The sequence below is a fragment of the Drosophila miranda genome, chromosome XL (assembly GCF_003369915.1).
Source record: "Drosophila miranda strain MSH22 chromosome XL, D.miranda_PacBio2.1, whole genome shotgun sequence".
Taxonomy (NCBI): Eukaryota; Metazoa; Arthropoda; class Insecta; order Diptera; family Drosophilidae; genus Drosophila; species Drosophila miranda.
Window position 1 is genome coordinate 9,673,842 of NC_046673.1, and position 25,590 is coordinate 9,699,431.

The 25,590-nt window shown below is 51.8% G+C and overlaps 1 protein-coding gene across 6 annotated transcripts; it reads left to right on the plus strand.

The window, feature by feature from the left end:
- Window positions 1-2,936: 2,936 nt before the first annotated feature.
- LOC108164652 lies at window positions 2,937-25,304 on the plus strand. 6 transcript variants are annotated; one of them, XM_033391047.1, is made up of 17 exons: window positions 2,938-3,309; window positions 4,840-5,754; window positions 5,868-6,144; window positions 9,081-10,497; window positions 11,550-12,450; window positions 12,518-12,695; window positions 12,765-12,936; window positions 17,239-17,778; window positions 18,032-19,915; window positions 19,975-20,090; window positions 20,400-20,408; window positions 20,912-20,993; window positions 22,132-22,848; window positions 22,912-23,432; window positions 23,491-24,159; window positions 24,681-24,882; window positions 24,946-25,304. In XM_033391047.1, the coding sequence occupies exons 2-17, from the start codon at window positions 4,851-4,853 to the stop codon at window positions 25,030-25,032; spliced, it is 8,676 nt and encodes a 2,891-aa protein (XP_033246938.1). In that variant the 5' UTR covers window positions 2,938-3,309; window positions 4,840-4,850; the 3' UTR covers window positions 25,033-25,304. The 6 variants fall into 6 exon arrangements, with proteins under 6 accessions (XP_033246945.1, XP_017155994.1, XP_033246947.1 ...); XM_017300504.2 differs by lacking the exon at window positions 20,400-20,408; XM_033391054.1 differs by lacking the exons at window positions 23,491-24,159; window positions 24,681-24,882; window positions 24,946-25,304 and having other exon boundaries at window positions 2,937-3,309; window positions 20,912-20,997; window positions 22,912-23,042.
- Window positions 25,305-25,590: the final 286 nt, after the last annotated feature.

A 25,590-nucleotide genomic window follows, 5' to 3' on the forward strand; every position in this document is an offset into this window, starting at 1 on the left:
GAGTCTCTCGTTCTGTAGTCCTTTTTGTGTCCGTGTCTTGTCGCCGGGCTGTCAATCAAACGCCATCAATGCCTTATCCACATTTGTACTTGCCTCATGTTGCATTCCCTTTCCCTCTCCCTCTCTCACTGCATTTGCAATTTCCACTTTTTCCCACATTTGCATGCAAATTTCCAGAAAATCCCTTAATCGGCAATATTTATTGCTTACACGCCGAAATCAAGTTTCCGAATTCCGAAATCAAATCTGCACAAATTAGGCAAATCCGGGCCACCCATATGCATATCCCCGTATGCGTTCGAGTCAAGGGTTTATGCCTAATGCATTCGCAATTAGTTTGCCAAAACCCATCCGCCATCCGCCAAACCCTTGCCCCGACTCCGACTCCGACTCAGAATTTATAATCGATTTAGATCAGTTTTGCAAAACTGCAAAACACCCAAAGTGGCCTCCGCCTGGGCCCCGGCCTGAGCCTGGACCAAATCCACCCCGAAGACAGAGACAGGGCATCCTCCTGTAACCCTTCCATCAAAACTCGATCCCCGATGCTGATGCCGGCGTTGTTGCTGTTAATTTTGATTTTAATGAAGCGCGAATTACAAAAACATGGAAATCGTATCAATTACAGAGACAAAGATCTCTGCCTCAGTATCTGCCATGAAAAGCGCAAACATGGACTTGGATTTTGATTTGAATGGGTTGAATGTTCCGAAAGATGATCCTCAACGGGTCAGCCATTTGAGATAAAGATATGGATGTACATATGACTTATTGGGGAAGTTTATCTGATATCTTAAAGGATATCTCGACCGAGCTTTCAATTCAAAGAGGGAGATCATCTTGAAGACACATAGATATAGCTTATTAAGGAAGTTAAAGGTAGGGAGACTCCTACAACAGATGCCTTTCTCAAAACAGTATCTAAAGAACTGCTGATAGACCAAGAATATGGCTAATAGTTCATAATAATATCTAGAGAATAGTATCTGATAGTACATATATCTTTAAAATGGCCATATAGAGAGGGTATAGAAACGACTAGAACGAGGACTAGGACTCTCCTGCCGCTGTCGCTGATGAACAGTAAGTTACGGAACGGAAAGTCATTTGCAATCGAAGTGGCACAATGACATAACAAATCTATCGATCTATGTGTGCAGGATCACAGCTGCCTGGGACCGACTGACTGACTCTTGACGGACTCAAGGAGCTGCGTGATCGAGCAACCGTTTGTGAAGTACCCAAGCGGCAGGGAAACCGACTTCCACGAACCAAGCCCCTTACCACCACCACCTTCGTACACCCACAATCCTTAAGGAATACGCAATCGGAGCGGGGTATGGGTATCGGAATGGGAATCGCATTGCCATTCGTATTACCATTGAATGGGTCAATGGGTCAAAAGTTGATGTGAGAGCTCGTAAAATCTGAAGATCGACAGGAGACGTCACATAAACAGTGCGCGCATAAAGACGGAACCCGAGCCGAGCCGAGCCGAGCGGAGCGGCTGCTAATGTAAGGCACGAGACCTCATCTGGGCCATGGCCAAGAAGGCTGCTGCTCGCAGCCGGCATCTGGACAAATATTTACCGAAGCTTCGCTCGTAAATTGCTCGCCTACGCACAATGCGATCCCTTTGCGATCCCATTCCGGTCCCGAGACCAAGTACAAATCAAAGTGAAAGTAATGACCAGCGGAGAGGGAGACAGTGATAGTGGTGAGAGTGAGAGGGCTATAAAGATTCCCGCTGGACAGAGACATTAGGCTACTGTTTTTGTAGTCCCGACTTCTGCTGTTGGCTTCTGCTCCCTCTCCCCCTCCCTCTCTACTCTCTTCTCCTCAACGACAATTGTTCCAGATATTTTTTGGACAACACACGAGACAAATCTGGGCTAAGACACCTTGCGACGTCGCCGTGTGGGTTTCCTTTCTTTTTTACAGTTCCCCGACAGCTGGCCCTGGCCCATTGTCCGCCGTTGGCAGAGGCAAAGCCAGGACGGGGGGGACAAAGGAGGCATTTGACAGACCGTTTGGCAGGGATTTACCTGCTTAGAAGAGAAATGTAGCTCAGCAGGAAGAGAAAGCCGGAATGAAACGTAAGAGAGGAGGTCCGGCTCAACAGGCAGCCGCTCTCTTACTTTCACTCGCTGGCGCCGCCTGTCGGCGGGTGGCTGAAGCTACTCTCAGATGAGTCGGAGTCAAAGTTTAAGTCCTCGGATTTACCTTATTTGTGGGATATTTTATTGGTCTGACGATCAACTATATCTTTTAACATATATGATATCATAAGTTTCCAGAACTTTTGAGTACCGGTTAATACCAAAACTTCTTTGTAGATCTGCAGAGTTCCACATGACTCTCCTCCCCTGCGCCATTCCTTTGTCGGCCAGCTGAGATTCCGTTACAATCCGATGCAAAGAGACAAGAGAGCGCTCACGCTCGTTCTCTTTCTCTCTCTCTCGGTAGTGCGCCTGCGCAGTGGTGGCTTTTCCGAACGGCGCGCGTGCTCAGTAGATACATTTGCTAGCAACATTCAAGCAGAGTTGGGCAACATTTGAATGCCTTTGGAATATGGATATTATATGATCGAATTGGCGAGATGTTTGTAACACACAAAACTCTGGGGGCCATAAGTTATATAAAATATGCATATGAATATTTTCAATCAATAGATAATGGATGGGAAATGTGGCAGTCGGATGGGTGCAACCAAATAAGGTAGTAACAGGTAATTCTGAGTACATATTTTGGACGTAGTGCCATTTATTGAGACGCATACAGAAGAACTGGATCAGATAGGGTATAAAAACGTCCAGTCCAAACCAGTTTGCAGGCAACATGAGTACGTACAACCAGCAACATGAATGAAGAAACTGGGCAACATGCCGGGCCTTCGGGTGGGTACAATGGGAAAACGGAAGCACTGCGGAATTTGCGGCATCAATACTCTTTCGGCCACGGATAAGGAAGCAACGCAAATAGTGTCGAATTTTTTTCTGAATTCAGAAAAGTAGTGATAATATATCCCGAAAAAATATCCAACAAAATCAACTCGAAATTTATTATAAATATATAAAAATATCCCCAGCAGCAGTTCTTTTTTTCCGTTTCCTCGTTTTGGAAAGCTAAAGACGGGTTTTTTTGTTTCTGTTAAAACTTTGTGAAAATTTCAAATCTTACAAAATCCATTTATTTGGGCAACTTGTGTTTCTTTGGGAATCCTTCGAGAAGCGACGATAGAGAGCGCGAATAGAGAGCTGTGGTGCAGGACACAAGGCGACCTAGTCGCAAAACAGATCAAGTTTCCAGGTGAGTAACCGTATACGTACATTGAAGATTAAGCAGCAAACCTGATCAAACGGTCATTCGAACCGCTCGAAAATAAAACCCAGCGAATGATCGATCCATCAATTGATTGCTTGATAAGCTCGGTATCCCTTCAATCCCTGCTCGGTTTCCCGTGGCACACCTGGCACACACACAAGCACACACGCACACACGGACAAAAGGGCACGCACACATAATAACGATCGCACCCATGAGACAGTCGTCGTGTTTGTCTTTGCTCTAGCTCTAATTTTAATTTAGCCAGAAAAAAAGGCTGGCGAGGGAAAATGGGAAGCAGAGGAGAAAAAACCCTAAGACCCTAACCCCTCAAGACACAGACACAGACACAGAGAGACCCAGAGACCCAGATCCAGATCAGGGCGGAAGGAGACCCACAAGAAAAGGGGTGGTGCGTCGTCTAATACATTTAATTTGTTGCTGTTTTTTCCTCCCCTGCTGCTGCTGCTGCTGCTGCTACCCCGAGCTAATCCTCCAGGCACAAGTCACACGGAAGAGAAAGGACGGGGACGGGGATGGGGGGGGCAAGGCAGGAGAAAGATCGACCGATTTTTGGGTAGGAAGAATAATATTTTTTTTGCTCGCCTTTGCAACGACTGCAGCTCTTGTTCTCGTGCAATTCTGCTCGGCTTTTCATCTCTGGGGTGACGTTTATGGATTACATGAAAACCCATTTCTCTAGACCTGTGTTTGAATGTGTGCCCGTGTGCCTGTGTGCGTGTGCGTGTATCTGGAGGACAAAGACAAGGATCTGGGACGGATCTTTTGAGTCCCCCTTTGGCTTTGCCGATTGCCGCTTTTTGCAAAATGGCATCATTATGCTGGGGCGTAATTGTTGCACAGCCAAACAGATACACGCACACAGATACACAGCTACACAGATGCACAGATACACTGGGAAGTGTAGAGGGTTGGGATCCGCAGAGCAGGATCCTTGCCGCACATCGCGACTCGCTCAATTTTATGGTTGGCAACCGCAGCGCTTAAAAAATCTGTTTGCAAATTAGCATAAGTTTAATTTCAATTTAAATGCAAACCTGAAATCGCAAAAGCGCGCACGGGAACGAGGCTGAGCGAGGCCTCAAGGATAAAGGAAGACGAGGGACCTCGCCTCAGAGTACGTGAAAAACTCGTTTGCCGCAAAAACAATTTGCAAAATTTCCTGCTTTGTGTGCCCGCTGTCGGTCCTTTTGCCCTGCGTTTTCTTCCATTTTTGCATCAAAATTGTCTGGAAGTTTCCAAAAACAAAAACCCAAGAAAGAACGAAAGAAACCAGAATCTGTCGTTGTTGTCCTGATCCGATCCCCTATTTGCTGCCAGCTGCCCATAAATCCAAGGAACCAAGAAACCATGCCACAGACCTCAACAATTTTCTGCCACAAGAATCTAGAAATGATCATCAGAAGATACTACCAGAAGTAGTATCATTCGCCCAAGTTTAAGTCCTTATAGAACCCAGCCTAAGCTAACCCTTCTCTCCTCTTCTGCCCCTAGGGAGGGACGACATGCCAACCATGACACGAATGCATCGGCACTCCAGCTCCAGCGCCAGTGCCGTGGTGGAGGAGACGCGCGGCCGCCGGCGCGAGGGCGTTGGGGGCGAGGCCAACAAGGAGAACTACGGCGTGCACTTCATGAGCAGCCCCTTCGGCAACGCCAGCCTGATCGCCCTGCAGGACTTGAGCAACGTCCACGTCCACGGCAAGAGTCCGCAGCGGCGCAGCTTCAGCGAGGGGAGCGGACCGCGTCAGGCCACCCCGCAGCTGGCGGCTCTCCGCTGCCTGCCCCGAGCTCCAGGGGTCGCACTGGGGGCTGCTGCCAATGGCAGCGGAGGTGGTGCTGTGGGAGGAACTGTGCTGGAAGACTCGCAATTGTCGTCCTCGCGGATGGGGGACACCACCCTGGATCGCATGCTGGACGCCATCATCGAGTCGGCGCGCAAGGAGGTGCGCTGCAAGCACACCACAGCTGCCGCAGTGGCCCTGGACTGCGGCGAGTGGAGCGAGACCAGTGTCCATGAGATGGAGGTGCGCACCCCCACCCACCTGAAGCGGCAGCGGGTGGTGCGGCGCAAGAACCCCCACAAGACAGCCACCACCACAGCCACCAGAGAGAAGCAGAGTCGACGCCGGAGCCAGAGCAGGAGGCAGAGCACGACGCAAGTCCCCATGGAGCACGTGCCCAGCACCAAGCGCTGCCTCAGCTTCTCCAGCTCCACGTCCAGCGACCTGGACGATGACGAGCAGTTGGCCAAGCGCAGCTCGATGGTCTCCACCACATCGTCGAGCCACTCCAGTGCTGCTACCGGTACCACCGGTACTCCGGCAGGCGACGACAGTGACAGCCAGCGGGGAAGCATAGATCTGAGCATTGTCTACGATGCCAAGCAGCGGAAACTAAACGTACACGGTGAGTCCCAAGGCGTCCGTCCCCATGTCTACCTGTAGCCATGCCACTCCAGTGAAAGAGCACCTTATGATTGACCTCTGGTATTCATCGCCCATTCTTTTGTGCCTTTTCAGTCATTCGCTGTCGTGATTTGCGGCGTTCTCATGGGACCGGAACCGGCATTTATGCCTACGTCAAGGTGGCGCTGGCCCCCGCCCAGCAGTCCGCCCAGTCAGTCCAGCCAGCCATGAGCTCTGGCTTCCAGCGCACCGCTGTCCACCGGCACTCGACCCGGCCGTACTTCGATCAGCGCTTCAGCTTCCCCATCCATCCGGAGGAGGAGGAGCTGGAGTTCGCCCATGCCAATCGGCAGCTACAGCTGGCCGTGTGGCATCGGGATCGCCATTTAAAGTGAGTACGAGTAAGGTCACAAAACAGTTTGTCTGCCAATTGCCAATTGCCCATTGCCTACCCCATACACCATCCTAAATGATTCGCCCCAGCTCCGAGACTCCAGGACTCCAGGACTGAGTCAATTCCGTCTTGAGCCATGTCATTCACCCCCAAGTGAAGAGCAAAGAGTGAAGTGTAGAGTGGGGTTGGAGTGGATGGAAGTGGACTTGGAGCAGGCAAAAGACTAAGGTCTGGCGTCTGGTTAATTGTAACGTTTTTCTCTGGCCTCGTGGTACTTATAGCGCCTGCTGCATTTCCTGCACATAAACAACCCCAGCCCCATTTCCATTTCCATTACCATTACCACCCGCTATCCCCACAGAGGGAGCCTTCCACCATCCACCATCCACCATCCGGCTTCCACCTTCCACATCCAGGTCATGCGCATTGCCCTTCCAGCGCCTTTTCAACTGAATTTTCTGGGCTGACCTGCGCCGCGGCCCGCCAGTTCTCCAGTTCTCAGTTGGAGTGCCAAGCTCGCGCAACGCTGAACAGAAGCACCGTGCAAACAGGGAGAACCGCACAGAGCACCGAGCACCGAGCACCGAGCACCGAGAATCGGAGAAACGGCAACGGCAACGGCAACGGCCTGGCAACGCTCGACCTCCGAGCAATCGTAGCGAATGTGCTAAAAAGTGTGTGACATCGACATATTCCTCTGGCACCAAATAGTTCTCTGGCTTTATTTGATTCGAGTTGAAAGAAGGTGCCACATCCGGTGTGTGCAAGTGCTGTCAGTGCCGTCAGTGTCCAGTGGCAGGGCCAGCCCCCAGCGGCAGGCAACACGAAATTATATAACTGTATGAGTGAGGGCCGCTTGGAAAGTGTAGCATAATTTTGGGCATGCTGCTAGTCTAATGCGAACAGGAAGTGCTCCTCTAGCGGCGAGTGCTAGTGTGCGTGCGTGTGCGTGTGCGTGAGTCCGAGTGTGCGAGTGTGCGAGTGTGCGAGCAGGAAGTATGACAGACTCGAAACGTGCATGTGCGTGCACGAGCGTTGTGCTTTTCCTCTATGAGCCACGGCGGCTCCACGGAGCAAAGTTAATTGAAATTCAAGGACAAGGACAAGGAACTCTCGAGAGCAGAGCGCCACTTGACCAGCACAGCTTCTAGGGCTCCAGAGCCTGATGTTGGGTGTCATTTGATGGCAGATCGATTTGGTTAGCAGTTATGCAATGGTCACCCCGTTACACACGCACGCCAGCACACGGTAGCCGGACACCGGACACCGGACACCGAGCACCGAGCACCGGAGTCCAAGCCGCAAGCCGCAAGCCTTTCGCTGACGGACAACTAATTGAGCTAAATGGACACCCGGGAATGTCAGGCAGCTGCCATTCCCATTCCCACAACCACTCTTTCTCTTTCTCTTTGTCTCTCTGTCTCTCTTACTCTCTTACTTTGTGTCTCTCTGTGTGTGGCAGAGTCGCTTCTATTTGTTATGCATGCATAATGTAGCACGCACTGAAAGAAACACACACATCCACGCTAGAGAGAGGAGGGGTAAATGTGTAAATTGTGAAAATAGTTGGGCCAAAGGACTCGTTTTCGAGCGCTTTAAGTCAATTTACAAAACGACTGACGGCTAAATTATTCATTGCCTGCTTTTCGGCGCTGCCTTGCACCTTCCTTCCTGTCTCTGCCGCTGCCACTGCCCATGCCTCTGGCTATGGCTCTGCCTTTGCCTTTGGCTCTGCCACTATTCGCATTACATTTTTAATGTCATGCCCCCATTTCGGCCACTCTTGAGTGGGCGGTCCTTGCCTTGCAGACAATCGCGATTGCAATCGCAACAGCAACAGCAAAAGCAACAGCAAAGAGCCCCCAAACAACAGAAAAACTTCACCCCACACTCTAGTCGTACTCGTACTCGCACTCGTACTTTGTGCCGTGCTGCCAGCACCACCAACCACCAGCCACGAACCACGAAAATCAATAAAAGTGACCCAAATACGCGCGCCAACTTCAGCTAAAGTGGCCAGTGGCAAACGAGGCAGATGAGGCGAGAGCCAACGCTACAGTAGGAGCTACGGCTAGAGCTGGTTCTCGAGGACGAGCCGCAGCAAAAGTAGATAGACCCTCAAGGCATTGTCCAGCGCCCCCAGCCCGCTCTCTAGGCCACGCAACCACCCATCAAAATTGGCCGGGCAAAGCGCATTTCCGGGCCGTGTACGGTGTACGATGTACGGTGTATGCCGCACCGACATGTGGCAGAGAATGTGACGCCAGCTTAGGGCCGCTAATTGATTTATGTCACGTACGATGGCCGCTGTCTCACCCAAGATAGTGGAGGCGACTGGTGGGGCTAGAAGGCGAAGCACAAACGGAAGCGGAAGCAAGACCCCACCATCAACGGCTTATAAATAAACCAGCCATTGAAATGTCAGTGCAACGTGACGCACAGTGTCCAAAATTGGTATTATCCAATCAAGGCGTTACGGTCCGTAATTACCCTTTACCCTTTCGGCATTTGGGCTGGTGTGAGAATCTATAGGGTGTTCAATCAATATACGAAATCCCTCACAATCGAAGTGATTCACGAAAAATCTATCTAGTTGTTGAAAAGTCCACTTGAGGTCTGTTCTTTTCCTGATAGGTCCTTCTAAGGGATGATAACAGATTTTGTAGCTCATTAGTTGACATTTTCTGCTCTTAAAATAGTTAAATCTCTACATAAGGACTGATCCTTTTCAGTGAATAATCTACAATAAGTTGTTCATGTCCCATTTCCGTTGATTCTTAGGCAGCTTCTCCAGCACTTCCATCCAAGGATTCTGTGTATTTCGATTAGTTTCCCAAACGGTTTTCCACTTGATTAAAACCCCCTCCCCGCCCACATTTCCTGCCTTTGCCCTGCGCCTACTAAAGATCTCCTCTCTCTCGATCCTCCCACAGACGCAGCGAGTTCCTGGGCAGCAGCACCTTCCCACTGAGCGAGCTTCTGGCGGAGAGCCACAGCGTGACCGGGTCCTACAAGTTGCAGTCGCAGTCTCAGTCGCAGGCATGCCTTAGTAGCTGTCGCAGCAGCAGCAGCCGGAGCAGCAGGAGTAGCAGCAGCCAGAGCACTACCACAGCCACCTCCAGGAGCAGCAACCAGGAAGAGCAGGAGCCGGAGCAGGAGCAGGAGCAGCAGTCACTGGCAGAGGGATCCGATATGGCCACCACCACAGCCACAGCCACAGCTACCCCCCAGAAGTCGTCAGCAGCGGCTGCGGCGGCGGCAGCAGCGGCCATGAACCTGGACGAGGTCATCAGCATCAGCATCGACAGCATGGCCGGCACGACGACAGTGGGCAGGGACGAGTGCCTAATGCAGCCGCAGCAGCCGATGAAGCTGAGCAAGAAGGCCCTCCACCAGCGGGACGCCGACGAGAACCTCTTTCTGCGCTTCCTCGAGCTGGATCCGCCCGCCGATGGCAATGCGAACAGCACCACCAGCGCCGCGGGCAACACGGGAGGCTCGGCGAGTGGGGCAGCACCGGGCGGAGGGGGGGCAATCGCCAGTGTCATCTGCAATGTGAATGCCAATGTGAGCAATGCCAACCACCTGAACGGAGCCAGCGGCGGCGGCAGGCGCCAGTCGACCATGGCCAGTGGAGGGAGTGGAGGAAGCGCCGGCAGCGGCCAGCGCCAGCTGGGACGCACCCCGTTCACGATGACCCGGCGTCTGACGCGGACGGAGGAGCGGGGATTCGGCTTCTCCATCGTGTGGACGCACCCGCCGCGCGTCGAGAAGGTGGAGGCGGGCATGTCGGCGGACCGGTGCGGCATTCTGCCTGGCGACTATGTGATCTTCGTCGACAAGCACAATGTGGTCACGATGCCCGAGGCTGATGTTCTGAATTTGATACGATCGCAGGGCTCGACCTTGACGTTGGAGATATTCAGAAGGTCAGGCGCGGGCGCCACCATGGCCATAGACACAGCCACCACCACGGCAACAGTCGCCGCCACATCCCTGTCCACATCAACGGGCACGGAAATAGGGACTGGAACGGGAACGGCCACAGGAATTGGTAGCATGGGAGCAGGTCTTTCCCTGGCCCTGGGCACCTCCAATGCCAATGCCATCACACAGCAGCAGCAGCAGATGCAATCCCGGCAGCAGCTGGTCCTGGGCCTGGAGCGTGAGGAGCCGACGAACATGATGAGCCTTCAGCGGACGGGCAGCTCGAGACCAGCCCAGCCACAGGCGCAGCCGCAGCTGAGCAACAACTTTTCGCGTCCGGCCACCGCCTGCTCCGGCACCACCTCCTCCATTGAGGCCGCCAAGCGGCGGCTCCACCTGCCCCAGGTCACCTTCAGCAAGGAGGTAGGCAAGGGCGTTTTGGTCTAACCCGAGTCCCCCAATCCCCCAACCCCCCCGATCCCGGGATATTTTTTTGAATGCGTGTGTTTTCTTTTTGCTATTTGTATGTACATACTTGCAGACCGATTATTGTTTAGTTTTAGAGTTTAAGCAATCGACATGCTGGCTATCATTACTTACTATTACTATTATTAATCGCCTTTTTTCCCCACCCAACCCCCATTAGGCACCCCCAAAACAAAACGCTTGACAATAAACATTTTTTTTCAACATTTTATTTGTGTTTGTTTTTTTATATTATTTTACTTATTTCTATTAAATGGAAGATGGTTATAGTACCTATATCATGGACTTATATCATACATGTGTATTGTGTGCCCTTTTTTTATTTCCTTTAATCCTTTATCCCAATGATCCAGCTTCCTTACATTGCCATATTGAATATATAATTTTCTTTCATTTGGAATGGACTGGTATTGATAGAAGACTCCAGAATGTACGAGAGGTACATGTATTCCATGTATTTCCATATTGAATATATAATTTTCCTTCATTTGGAATAAATTGTTATTGATAGAAGACACAAAAAGATACTGGAGGTACATGTATTCCATGTATTTCCATATCGAATATATGGTTTTCCTTCATTTGGAATGGATTATCACTGATAGAAGACTCCAGAAAGTACTGGAGGTACATGTAACCCAATCCTTGCCACTGCTAATCGTGCTCTATATAAAGAAGATCCCTCCCAACTAAAGGAAAGAGAAAAAACTCTCGTGAAGCCTTTGATTCTCTTCGATTATAATCGAACATTCAAATGAATGTATGCTCTGGACGTATCCATTCCGAAATCTAACCATTCCAGGTCCCTATAGTTGATAGTATATATCTTTCGGATCAATCCGAACCACTGTTTCGAACTAAATAAGAATACAAAAAGACAGGCGAAAAGGGGTACCCAATCAAACCTCATGAATACTTCTTATACCCTGGGCACTATTCCTCTCCGATGATTCTAATCCTTAACCTCTGATCTATCTCCCCTGGGATAGTCCATTGTGCCCATAACGGACAACCGGCGTCGCTTCCTCCTGCAGCTGATTAGCCGGGAACAGAACTTCACGGCGGCCCTGCACTTCGGGGTGGACCGATTTGTGCAGCCGCTGCTAGAGCGGAAGGACCTGATTTCGCCGAACGACCACCGGACGCTGTTCCAGAACATCGACGAGCTGCTCCGCATCGCCGAGGACATACTGGAGCAGCTGTGCAGCGGCGACCAGCACCAGCACCATCACCAGCAGCAGGAGCCGGAGCCGCAGATGAACTTCGCCTCGCGGGTGTACCTGTCCAAGACGACGGCAATATGCGCGGCCTACAAGAAGTACTGCAACGGCATCAAGCGGGCCGACTGCGTGCTGGTGAACAAGTCCCGGCAGACGGGCTCGGAGTTCATAGCCTTCATCACGGAGCCGGCGGTGCCGCGCAAGCGGCCGGACCTCACCATGTTCATCCACCGGCCGCTGCAGCACTTCCGCGAGATCCTCAAGCTGATGCAGCTGCTGGCCAGCAACTGTCACGTGGACACCGAGGAGCACAAGAACTTCAGCAGCGTGATTGGGGAGCTGCAGGCGGCCTACCGCGAGATCACAGTCAGCAGCGGCCTCATGGAGCCCCTTGGCGAGGGCCGGCCCCTGCTCACGCTCCAGGACCTAGAGTCGCGGATGGTCTTCACCAAGTGCAAGCCCTTCACGCTGGCCGTGCAGGGCCGCCAGTGGATCTTCGGCGGTGATCTGTCCCGCGTCGAGGGCCGCTCCATCAAGCCATACTGGACGCTACTCTTCAGCGACATCATCGTCTTCGCCAAGGTCAGCCGCGATCGGGTGCTCTTCATCACCGAGGAGCCCGTGCCCCTAGCCAATGTGGTCGACTCCTGTTTTCACATGCGCAAGAAGAGTGAGTACCCCTCTCGACCCCAATACCCCCTGATGCCCTTTTCGACTTATTCGATTCCCCTCCGCAGCCACCGAGTTCCGTCTGACTGTCGATCCCAATGGCCGGCTGGCCGAGAGCCCCACGGGCTACTGCGCCCCCGATCTCAGCCGGACACCGAGGAGGGGCGCCCGCCGCAAGAGCCTTATCCTGCGCGCTCCCTCCCTGGAGCTGAAGGCCGTATGGCAGAACCTGCTGCAGCGCCAAATGTAGGTTGTCCGCGATCTCTCCCAACGGGGCAACCATCCTAATCGATGTACTCCCGTTTTTCCACGCAGATTTCTGGTGAATGCGGCCCTAGGCTCGACGCCCCTGTCCAGCCCCCTGGACTCGCCGGATGTGCTGAACACACTGGTGCCACTGAGTGATATTGGCATGACCTCCGCCTCGATGGCCTCGATGAAGCTGCCATCGCTGGACAGCATCAACCTCAAGCAGCAGAAACAGCAGGTGCGTCTCTTTCGTAGCAAGCGCCTGGACAGCGGCGATTCCTACGAGAATCTGCAGAGGCTGGCCAGCGCCGTGCGGCACAGCTGCGCCACCAGCACCACCGCCAGCGCCACCACCAGTGCCTGCGCTGCCACCCAGACGCCGCTGCAGTCGCTGCAGTCGCAGCTGTGCTCCGCCTCGCTGCCCTCGCGCACAACGTCGCCAGCCCGCCTCCCACCGGGCGAAGGCCACGGCCACGGTCACGGCCACTCGAATGGCTCCTGTGGCGGCTCTGTGCCCAACGGTGTGGGTACCACGGCGACGGTGATGGGCGGTGGGGCAGGCGACAGCTCGCTGCGGCGCTTCAACACGAACTCAATGAGCTCTTGCCTGAGCAGCAGCGCCAGCCTGACGGCCCACACCCACACCCAGAACACGGCCCCATCCCTGTCCCTGCCCAGCGCCAGCTGCAAGTGTCTCACGGCCATTCCGGAGGCAAGTAGTGAGCCCCTGCCTGTGGCCGTGTCCGTGTCTTTGTCCGTGGCCACGGCCGCGCGACCCCCCTCGCAGAAGCTGCTCGAGTTCAGCCTGAGCTCGGTGGGACGCTCCTTCATCGACGAGGCCGCCAGTGTGGGGGTCGGCGGGCAGGTGTCGCTGACCACCCCCGAGACGCCCACGCCCAACATCTCGCCCAGCTCGCAGCAGTGCAACTCGGACGCCTTCTCCAATGACTTTGTGCCCCCGGGCGGGACGACGGGACGGAAGACCAACATTCCGCTGGCCGAGTTCGGGGGCTCGTGGGATCTGCTGGAGCTGGACCTGCAGCTGCACGAGGTCAACCTGGATCCGTGCTACGACACGGATGTGGAGGAGTGCATCTTCCTGGGTGACGGGAGAGTGGGCCTGGACAATCCCGACGGCGACGGTGACGGTGACGGGGACAATGACGAGGACAGCGACGATGACAGCGTGGTGGTGGACGATGATCCATTCGGCATGCTGCCCACCAAGCCCACGCCACCGGACTCCCTGGATCTGTGATTTGACTTTTGGCTTCAGACGGACGCCACCGCCACTGTGACGACGGTCCCGGGAGATCGGGGAGACCCTGGGCTCCAAGAAGACCCCTGTTTCCCGACCATGGACAATCTTTGAATCGACGAGCTTACCGACAAACTACCACTGATCCACCCTTACCCTTAACCGATACCCTTACATTTACCCTTACCCTTACTCTACTCTCTATATCTCTCTCTCTCTCTCTCTCTCTCTCTCTTGCTACCTCATCGGCTGTTCCCTCTTGATTGCTCTGCTTCTGGTTCTGGTTGTGGCCTTGGTTTTGGCCAACTCCAGCTGCAACTCCCTTTTTGCTAGACTTGCTTTGTACTGCAACACAGTTTGAAGTTTGAGGAAAACGGGTACTGGATTATACTCGTACTCCTACTCGTATTCATGGGTACTCGTCTTCCCTTACTCGATGATCAATCGAATGGCCATGAGTGAGATGTGAGACTACGATTATCCCTGGAGTATTGTACATACGTGCCTATACCCTTGCTATGCCTCTCCATCTTGCTCGCTTTGCGCATTGTACATACATATATGTATATAATTAAACACCGACAGAGAACCGATGTACATACGAGTATGTACGCATAATTATAGCCCCGTTGAGAACCCTCCGTTGTAATCGTGTTTGTTCCATCCAAGTCGATTCTGAATCGAGTGTAAATAGTAGGTATCACTACGAAGAGTGCCCAAGATGATGCTCGTTATTCAATACACCAATGTTGTAAGTGTGTGTAACGCTAGTACTTAATTCTTACCACTTATAGTCACATATATACCCACTTAGAGTACATTTGTTACAATATAGCCATACCATATAGCTATAGCTAGTCAAATATACACGCACCTACTTGAAGCAAGAAAAAAGAACGCCCCAAAGCACCTTCTGGGGGGGGACGAGATCGTTTTACAAGACGTTTATACATTATATACGATATACATACATATATTCCATACTCTCCTAGTCGCTCCAATTCGTATTATCCATTTTGATTGAGACTTTTCTGCCAATCCAACAAAATCGAAATGAAAATCAAAATGAAAATGAAAAAAAAAACCAAACAAATTATTATATCTAGTGTTAAAAAATGCTTCCATTTTGTAGCCAAATTGAAAATTTATTACTGTTATTGCTGTTGTTATATTACCTTAGCCTGTATCTAGATCGGGACGCGGAACCCTCTCGTATTCTAAGTTAAACATTAGCCAAATATTGTTGCCATTCTTAGATTCGATTCCCGATACCCCCATCCCCGATCCCGAAAGCATTTCAAACTGTTCAAACATCTTCCTTTTAGTATAGAATACATAACATACTATATAGTACTATATAGTGTATAGTGTATAGTATATAGTACGTCTAGCTAGTACACACTATATAAACCTATGTCTATAGCTGTAATGAAACTTTGCTCAGTCGTCGCAGGGCTCTTGGCTGGATGGAAGGGGAACCCACTCGTTCATATGTATCTGATCCATCTGTCGATATCGAGGTCAATTATCAATGACAAGCACTTTGTTGCCTTTTAAAAGTAATCGTTATCCACCCATTCATTACCCATTCCTTCACTCATTCGGTCATTTGAGGGCTTGCACAGTGGGCATTATTTTGGGGGGAATATTGTAAAAATAGTTTCTTCCTTCAGAATAATTGTATGGCAGGGCAATATTTAGCCTTGACGGGAGGCCGTCCAGCCAGGATGTTCTGGCGACTCTTAGCTAGTCTCCGGTCTAACCTTTATACACGCACACACCTGTACGTCTACGTCTGTGGCAAGTTTTAACGGATTATGGTATCAAGGAATATCAAGCATACGCCGCGTGGTCTTTTGCGGCTCGGTTTTCGTGTGTGCCTTGAGCAATAACCAAAATATGTATCTCTCTATACACCATATATAGTATATAGTATATACATCTACATATTCATTCATATTCGTATTATGTGTAATCTGTATGTACGTCTAGAAATTTTTGATTTGATGTTTTTTGCCACTTTACATACTCGTAATACGAGAGGATCGATATCGACTTAGAGATTGAGATTGCGATTGCGATGAGAAACGAGATGCATTCAAATAATAATAATAAAAAAATAAAAAACCAAATGATTCTTTGACTAAAAACGCTTGTGCTGTTCTTTTTATTTCATTCAAAAAAACCAAAAATAACAAAAGAAACAAAACAAAACTAAAGAGTTAACCAAGTAGAAACCCACCGAGCACTCATTCAAAACGTTGCCCAATATCGCTCCGCATTTATCTAGATCCTGGTCAAATCCTGCGCTTACAAAAATTGGTCGATCCTAAAGCAAAACCGAAACAAGATCAATTTTCCCAGAAACAAAAAAACAAAACAAAACAAAAACAAAACCAAAAAAGAAAACACCAAGAGAAAACCAAAATTGATAAATTAAAAATTGTGATGGACTCAATTTTAGTTTTAAGTTCGAATTGCTTCTTCTACTAATTCTTCTCCAATTTCCAATTTCCAACTTCAATTTTCCACCTCCAATCTTTCAACTTTTAAATCTTAAATCGCTTATTTGTTGTTGTCGTTTGTAACTGTAACTGTAACTGTAACTGTAACTGTAACTGTAACTGTACATTTCCCGTTAACTGTTTACCGTTTACCATTTTTGTAGCCGTTAGTTGTGCCGTTTTGTATCCGCCCCACAACCTTCCCCCCCACTAGTAAATCAAATTACCAACTTCCAAGAGAGAGCAAGAGAGCAAGCGTTTTTAATCAAAGCAAAAAGAAGGTCGTACGAGTATTATTATTTCCTTTCCGTTCCGTTTCTCCGTTGAATCAATCGATCAAAGATCTCAGCCAAAGGCAAAAGCAAATGCAAAAGCAACAAACTAACCTCAAAAGTCAAAGCAAAGCAAAGCAAAAAGAGAAACAAAAACAAAGCAAAAGCAAAAGATAATCCAAGCAAAAGCAAAAATCCAAGAGAATCCAAGACCATCCAAGACTTGGAAAACCATTCCAAATGTTCCAATGAGCCCATCACAAATTTTAATTTGCCAAGCAGCGTTCGGGCAGCCTTCGGGCGTCGTTCGGGCGTCGTTCGGGCAGCGTTCGAGCAGCGTTCGAGCAGCGTTTGGGCAGCGTTCGAGCAGCGTTTGGGCAGCGTTCGGGCAGCGGTGGGTGGGTTGTGGGCGGGGTGGTGGTGTTCCAGTTCCTCTTCACGTTCCCGTTCTTCCTGCCAGGTAAGACACGGGCCACACAGTCACTTACACTCCATTATTTTTGCAGCAGCGTAACAGCTCTCACGGCCATGCCCACACCGGGAGTTCAGGGGCGGCCGCCTCCGCTGGCCACGCCCACGGACACACACACACACACGCACACGGCCATGCCGTGGAGCAGATCGAGCTGTTGATCGACGAGAAGTGCCGCATTTTGAACAAGACCGGCACGCCCAAGTCGAGCGCCCTGCACCTGGCCAACTGGATGAAGGGCCAGCTGGACAAGCAGCAGCAGCAGGCCCGACTGGCGGCCATCGCCCGCTCCCAGGAGAACATCACCGCCGAGGACGAGCAGCTGATCTTCAACAGCGACAGTGAACAGGACGAGCGCATCACGTACTGGACGCGGCAGCAGCTCGAGAAGCGCACCAAAGAGCTCAACCTGGCCAAGGAGAACGGCGCCATGTTGGCCAAGCCGAACTTCGGTGGCAAGCGACTCAGCGGCGTTGAGGAGCTCAGCATGAGTGCCGCCTCGGACATCTACTCGGAGGCGGAGGGTGTGACCAGCCAGATCAGTCAGTCGCACAGCACCACATCGGACAGTCAGGTGAGAGGAAATTAGATTTTGCGTCCAGCCTGAAAGTATGCTATGAAAAAGATCACCATAGTTTCGCATACGATCCACATCGATCCCCTCAAAGTCCACCCATTAAAACTGTCTTTCCATAATCGATACTACACAAAAATCTAAAGCCACCCACTCAAAGTCGAAAGATCACCTGTCGCCTCCCAGTAACCGCTAACCCGATAACCCGATAACCCGCTAACCCCTGCTTTATCTTCCGCATCCGTCCCTGTAGATTACGGTACGCTCGAGCCCCATTGTGCTGGACAAGCTGGCCGTTTGCCGACACTGCCACAAGAATTGCCAGCAGAGCGGACCCGGCGGCGGTCGTGCCGGTGCCGCTGGCATCAATAGCTCCGGCTCTACGCCCGTTCTCCTCTGCAACTCCCTCAAGGTGCAGCACAGCCAGTCCTCGCCGAACCGATGCTGTAAGCTTAACGGGATGGCTGGGGGAACGGGATCGGGCACGGGAACGGGCACGGGCACGGGAGCAGGCACCGGAACGAGCAGCGTGACCAGCATGTCCAGCAGCACCATCACGGGGGAGCTGTCATCGAAGGTAGTCGCTAGCAGCAGTCGCCGGGAGACCGGCGATACGGAGAGCGATGTAGCCCAGCTGATCACCGACGAACTGTCCCTCTCCCAATCAGAGGCCACGGACGAGAGCGTTGGCGCCATTCCCAACAGCAGCAGCAGCGCCGGCGATGGCTCCAAACTACGAATTCTAGATCCTCAGCCAACGGCGGTAGCATCGGTGGCATCGGTGACATCGGGGGCAACGGTGACTCCACCAATGGCTATGGCAAATGGCCATTGCTCAGGCGGTTCACCGAAGCCGTTGCCACCACCGCGACGCACTCGCATCGTGGCCCAGATGTGCCAAGAGCCCGCAAGGCCACGGGCCAACCAGCAGGTCAAGGCCATAGTGACGATCACTGAGACGGCACGGATCATGCGCAGCAGCGAACGAACAGCCCACCCGCACTCTGTGGGATCGGGAGGATCCGGCTCGGTGTCGGGGTCACCAGCCAAATATGCCGCCTGCCACTGCCGCTGCACTCCTGAGGACTTCACGCACGCCCAACTCTCGCCGGACAAGATGGAGCACCAGACCTGCAAGCTCCTAGAGTCGCCCAAACAGACCGCCACCACCACATCCACATCCTCAGCAGCCGCAGCCTCAGCCGCAGTGACAGCGGCACAGCGGCAGGAGGATGAGCAGCTGTCGCTGGTGCTGATTGGACTGGCCCAGTTTGCGCCGGCGGCCAAGCTGTGTGGGCAAGGGGAGCGGGTGCCACCTTCAGTCCTCCATCAGAGGGAAGAACCGAATGACGCCCCCACGATAGCCGTGGTGCCACCAACGCCCGATGCCGTGCTTACCAAGACGAGCACTCATGTGTGGGACAACAGCGGAGGAGGAGCGGAAGCGCCAGTGGGTGGAGTGGCCACGACTAGCACGGCCACCACTACAACGAAGCAGCCGCGCCAGGCGATCATTGAGAACATACCTGAGGACTCGTGCGACGAGTCGCCGCTGGACGAGGAACCTCCGTACAGGCCCATGACCAACGCACTGAGACGCTTCGGCACGATGTCCAGCCTGGAGAAGCTGCCCTCTGACGATCGCATGGACGAGGCCGACGAGCTGGACGACGACCTAGAGCAATACACCTCCAATGGCCACGACGACAGCCCCCACAACGACGATGTGGACGATGACGATGAGGAGGAGGATGAAGACGACGCAGCCTCGGAAAAGGCGCTGGCCCAAAACCTTAACGAATTGGTCGCCTGCTCCAGCTCGACTCCAGCGCGTGCCATGGTCAATGGGGATGTGCTGGCGAGTGGAGCCTGGACCAATCGGGCCGGGGCCTTTGTCTCCGACAAGATGTCCTTTTTCGAGGAGTCGCGTGCCTTCATCGACAAGTACTTGGGTCGCTGGAGTGCCGAAGATACCCAGGAGCAGCCTCAGCAGACGGCCACCTCCGAGACGGATGAGCAGATGGACGAGTGCACCTCGGGGGCAACCAGCGGCGAGGAGGTGTGGGGCACGCCCACCAGTGGCGGGGACAACGAAGACAACGACATGCAGCTGATCAACTCGGAGAACACGCATTCGGTAAGATGCAGTGCCTTCATAGGGAACTGCGATCGAATAATCTTTACACTGCCCTTTAGTCACCCACCAAGTCGAGCACCTCGCTGAACGATGACGATGACACGGAGCTGATGATGGACGAGCTGCTGATGGCCCCGCCGATGACGGCCAGCACCATACGGGGACTGCTGCCACGGTATGTAGGGTGGAGTGGAGTCCCGAATCCGAGTCCGAATCCACTCCTAGCTATAATACTCTTATGCGACACACACACACACAGCTGGTAGAGCCACTAGACTATACCCATAAGCAGCTAAAGCCGCATCAGTATGCAGCCAGACATGAGCCCATCTACTCGTATACTCGTATATTCAATACAATACAATACAATACTCGTATATCGTATAGATAAAAACTCTAGAGATAGTACCTCCATTAGCCCCACTCTAACTAAGTAAACGAATTCTCTTCTTTTGTGTATTCCTTTGGACACTTTCTTTCGTAGCTTTTACAGGTGTTTTTCTTTCGTTTCCATTCGTTTCACCCCAACCAACCACATCCACACCCACACCCGCCCACAACCCAATTCGATTCGTATCTGTGTATCTACTCGTACATCCATCTCTCTATAGTATTGCTCAATCATTGTCGGGTTAGATTTAGACTCTAGTCATAGCCATAGCCAGATCAAGGATCGAGGACCAACGACCAACGGACACGAAAGGGCGGATAGTCTTTCTCTTTATGTAGTGTATCCTCGTATCTACTATCTATATATATACATACATATATAATTTGTATATCTATTCAAAAATTGATGCATCATTTACGAGTACTATGTCATCGACACACACAAGCACACATACATATATCGAATCCAATCAAAACATCGATCAAATATTGCTAAATTCAAATTGAAATTTGTTTACATACTATACGCCATACATACATCATACGTATTATCGAATCGTATCGAACCGTATATCGTAACCGTATATCGATACATGTCATGCTTAGACGTCGTCTTGAGCCCCTTTTCGAGGAGGAGACCGAGAGCGACGAAGAGAAAACCCAGCAGGACAGCGATGACATCAAAAAGGTGGGTCGTTATTACAGCAAATCCCAAAATCAAAACCAAAAAAAAACAAAAAACCAAACCAAAAACAACATGCTCAAAGTTTCTTGTGCGATTCTTCTGCATGGCAACACTGGCGCGACGCAATGTCATGCATGGCAGTGCCGTCCTTGCCTGAAGCAACTGTACAGTGTCCACCTCAAAAGCAAAAACAATAGAGACAGAAGTCTTCGGTACACCGAAGCGGAAATGCCCCTGCAAAAAGCTATAGAGTCCACTCTATATGGCATATAGTATCACTTTGTAGAGATATTCCGAAGCGATGATCTGCATATAACTCCACCTGCATGTAGCCTAAGCCAACCCATCAATTTAGCTATCTATCAAACACTCAATGAACTAACTTAAATTCACTTTGGTTTGTCTTTCTATTTTGTCTATAATTTCATTTTCATATGCCACACCACCAACCATCAACGGCTGCAACTCGCTCTATCGCTCATCTACATCCATCGATAAATCCACCACCATCTCCGCACCATCATCAATCAAACAATCAAACAATCAAACAATCGAACAATCATTTATCTGTATTTACACTATATATTCATATTTGTTGTGTGTAAACTGTACCTTTTGCCTGCCGCAATCTCTCTGAGCGCTATTTTCATGTATTTTTGTGTAACTTAATTAAACTTGTTGTTTCTTAAACTTATCGTTATCGTTATCGTTGCCGCTATTGTTATCGCTATCGCTAACTGGCATTGTGTGTACAACTTCATATATACTCGTACATATATCAAATAGAAAGTCGTAGTGAAATTAGTGAAGCTTTAGCCAATACTGCAATATTGCGAGCTCATAACCATCACACGCCTGGACGGGGACGACGACAACAGAGACGATGACAGCGAGAACGATTGACGACTGCTCACCGATCCACCGATCTCCAAATTGAACTCCAATCCCCAATCCGATAAATCGAAATTACGTACCGCCAACGCACCACCGAACCGCATCCACTCAGAATCCTCAGAACATCCACATCAACATCAACATCCACATCAAGCGCCAGGCGCCAGGCGCAAAGCGCAAACTGCAAGCAGGAAGCTCTATCTAAACCAGAATTGATTAGTTGAATTCTATTCCCAACAATTGGTAGGGGGAAGCAACGACAAATGGCCACTACCTAGAGGATTCAGCTGGAAGCTCAAGCGACGAGGCAGCCCCAGTGGTGCCGGATCGGGAGGAGGATCCGGAGGAGGAGCATCAGCATCAGCATCAAAAGGAGCTGGAACTGGAGCAGGAGCTGGAGTTGGAACTGGAGCTGGAGCAGGGGCATCTGGGGTATCAACAGCAGAGATTGCAACCGAACCTGGGGCCACGTCCGTTGCTCACTACCATGCTGCTGCCCACTACGGCCATAACCACGCAGATGGAACCATCACCACGACCACCACCAGTACAACGAGTGGGTCCACCGCCAGTGGTGGCCTTATCCTGCGAGTATCTGCTCGATCAGCGCCCCTCTATACCCTTGACAGCCGCATCGCACACGACGAGGCCGTACACGATGCCAGCTACGATCAGTGGGCCAGGGCCAGGTCCAGGCCCAGAGATAGAGAAAGAGAACTCCACCACGACGCCATCATCTCGGCCGCCTCCGCCTCCGGCTGCAGCAGCGACAACGGGCAGGACGTCGATGACGACGGCGAGTCGAGCTCCCTCGTCGACTACTACAACAACCAGCAGCGGGAGCGACACTACGAGCTCCGGAGGCAGAGCCAGCGGCAGGCCAGCGAGGTTTATACCACCGCCGCCGCCTCCGCGTCGCTTGCTGCTCACGCAGACCAATCTAAGCGCTGCCCCACGCAAAACGGTGAGTCCAATCCTCCAGCCCTGCGATCCTACTTGCCTTTGACCCCATCTTGTGTGCCCACAGGAGCCACCTCAAAGAAAATCTGGCGCTACTGCTGACAGTGGCTCCTCGGCGGCTGTCGGCGACGCCGCCAGCGCTTCGGGCCCAATCGCTACCGGGTCAAGGACAATGCCAGCGGCGATTACCAGCAGCTCTACGCCGGCGCCGGCACCGTCCCAAAAACGGCCATCGTCAACGATAATCGAGACCTGCCTGCTGGGGCAGGCACCCAGGCCCGCCTCAGCCATTTCATCAGCAACAGCCTCGAGGATACCAAAGCCGAGCCGGGCGAGCCCCAGTCCCACCCACCGTCAGAGCAGCCCGGCTATAGCGGCGGCACCACCGGCGGAGGTGGAGGCGCAGGCGCAGGCGAAGGCGGGGGCAAACGGAGACGCTCAGCGTTCGGCACACGCTGCCCCAGCGCCCCACGCTGGCTGCGGTCTAAGTCCAAGGCTGGAAATGCGGCTGGCCCTCAATCACGACATCCTAGGGGACGAGGACTTGATCTGCTACGAGCCTGGTCCAGATCTAACAACTATTCTGGGGTGAGCAGTCCTCTTCGCCTTTGTTTCGATATAAACATGATAAACGATATCCTTGCAGGCACGACCTCTCCACATTTCATCGTCTGACGGGTCGCGATTTATTGAGTCGTTCAGCCACGAATCGGGTGCAGCCAAAAGAGGCTGTCATATCGTACTCTCAACAACGCAACTCAAAGATGGACACGCCGACGGTGAACCGTCGTCCACGTCCGCTCTCGGCCTCCGTCCAGAGCAACCACAGCAGCAGCAGCCACGGCAGTCCTCGTACCGCTGGTTCAGCTCGTGCCGGAGGCGATCCACGCAGCCAGCAGGCCAGTCCAGGTCCATGGACCGGTTCTGGATCTGCGGGTCGAGCCGGCGCCGGGAGCGGAAGCGGCGCCGACAACAGCACCGCCTGCAGCTCCAGCAGAGGCGGGAGCAAATTAGGCGATCTGGAAATCTTAGCGAGACGCGAGAAGATATACTGCATGTCTCAATCGAGGAGTGGCTGTCAAGTCAGGGAGACATCCACGACCTCCACAACGATGGTGGCAACGATGACGATGGGTACGGTGATGACGGAGATGGCATCGAAACGCGACTCTTCCTCGCCCACCCAAGCAGTAGCAGCAGCTTCTCTGACGAGGACGATGAGTACTACTTCGATGGACGGAGCGGTAGCCACCAGTACCACAACAACAATGACTGAAGCATTCCTCGAAACGGAAGTGGACAAGTCGAAGCGATTGTGAGTGGGAATCTGATGTGAAGTGGGCGGGAACCATCTTAGGTTCGATAGGTTCAATAGCACGTGTAAAGCCTCTTAAAGTTCTATGGTTATTGTTAGTTTTGTGGACCCTAAAAGTGCGATCTTATCACAAAAAGGTGACCAAGGCCACAAATGTAAATAGCACCCTTTGTAGAAAAATACGACAGAAAATCTCGACAATTAAGTGCGGAAGTCGACCTATAGACGTCTATAACGTCTTTAACGATGTCCTATATTCCATGTCAAATTAGCAGTAGGGATTAAACAAATAATGGTGACCCCGATAGGAGCCAGTAGCCCACACAAATAACATCTCATCGTTCCGAGAGCCAGACGCAAAAGCGACAAGTTCCCGAGAGTGCAAAAACAAAATGTGTGCATAGAGTGTGCGTGGGACTAGCCGATAGGGGTGTTCCATGTTGTTATTGTTGGTCTGCTCCGAAATTCAACGACCTATGGGATGATGAACGTGTGAAAATATAATATTATTCCGTTTACAGAATCAACTTTATTAAGCGTCGCAACTCTGAGATAACCGCTAGTAGCAGCAGCAGCACCCCCAATCACTCCGACGGAGCCCTTGGCGAGCAGCCCCAACCGAGCCAGACCCAGGCCCATGCCCAGGCACAGAGTCAGAGCAGCCTGCTGCCGCAGGCAGCCGAACCCGCGGAGATGGCACAAATGTCGCCGCGCAAGGACAACGTAAGCAGAGAAATCATGATTATCCTTTGCCAATCGCACTGACCCATTGCTACACTTATATAGGACAAGCCATCTCTGAATCGCCGCCTGTGGAAACAAATCACCAAACGCCGACGCACCAACTCCGTGTCCCAAATAGTCGCTGGTTAAGGTGTCACCATTCCCCCCCCCTTCTTTGTCCAAACGATTTTCGGAAGAACCCAGCATCCAGCATCCCAGTGCGATCCTTAGCCAGTGCTTAATAGCTTTTATTGTGTTCTGTGGGTAGATTTTAGTTAATCATAAGTTGAGCACGACGGATCCGAAGGGCAGCCAACTGACTGGAGAACGGATGGTCTGGAGTCCGTGTCTATGTCCGTGGCAGTACGTCGGCTCTCCTTGAGGTCTCACTTGCTAGTGGCCTGTGTTGCGCTGCCACGGAAGTAGCAGTGGCGCATTCGGCTGCTGCTGCTGCTACGGACTTCCGGATGTCCGGATCTAATAGCGGGCTGCCACACCAACAATGGACTGGCATTGAGCAAATACAAAACTACCAAACACCAACAACAAGAAACAGGAAACAAGAAACAAGCAACAAGGGGGGAAAATATTTAGTAGAGTACGAGTATGTTAGGTTTTTTGATACAACTTTGTAGGTAGTGAATCCTGGGATCGATCACAGGGCCACTCTAGACGTCCAATTGCGTCCAAAACGAATCTCCTGCCAGC

Bases quoted from the DNA above. Each gene is read 5' to 3' on its own strand.
- LOC108164652 (XM_033391047.1), top strand. From the start codon at position 4,851: ATGCCAACCATGACACGAATGCATCGGCACTCCAGCTCCAGCGCCAGT. The intron at 6,145-9,080 runs GTGAGTACGAGT...ATCCTCCCACAG, and splicing joins CATCGGGATCGCCATTTAAA to ACGCAGCGAGTTCCTGGGCA. The intron at 12,937-17,238 runs GTGCGTCTCTTT...TTATTTTTGCAG, and splicing joins TCAAGCAGCAGAAACAGCAG to CAGCGTAACAGCTCTCACGG.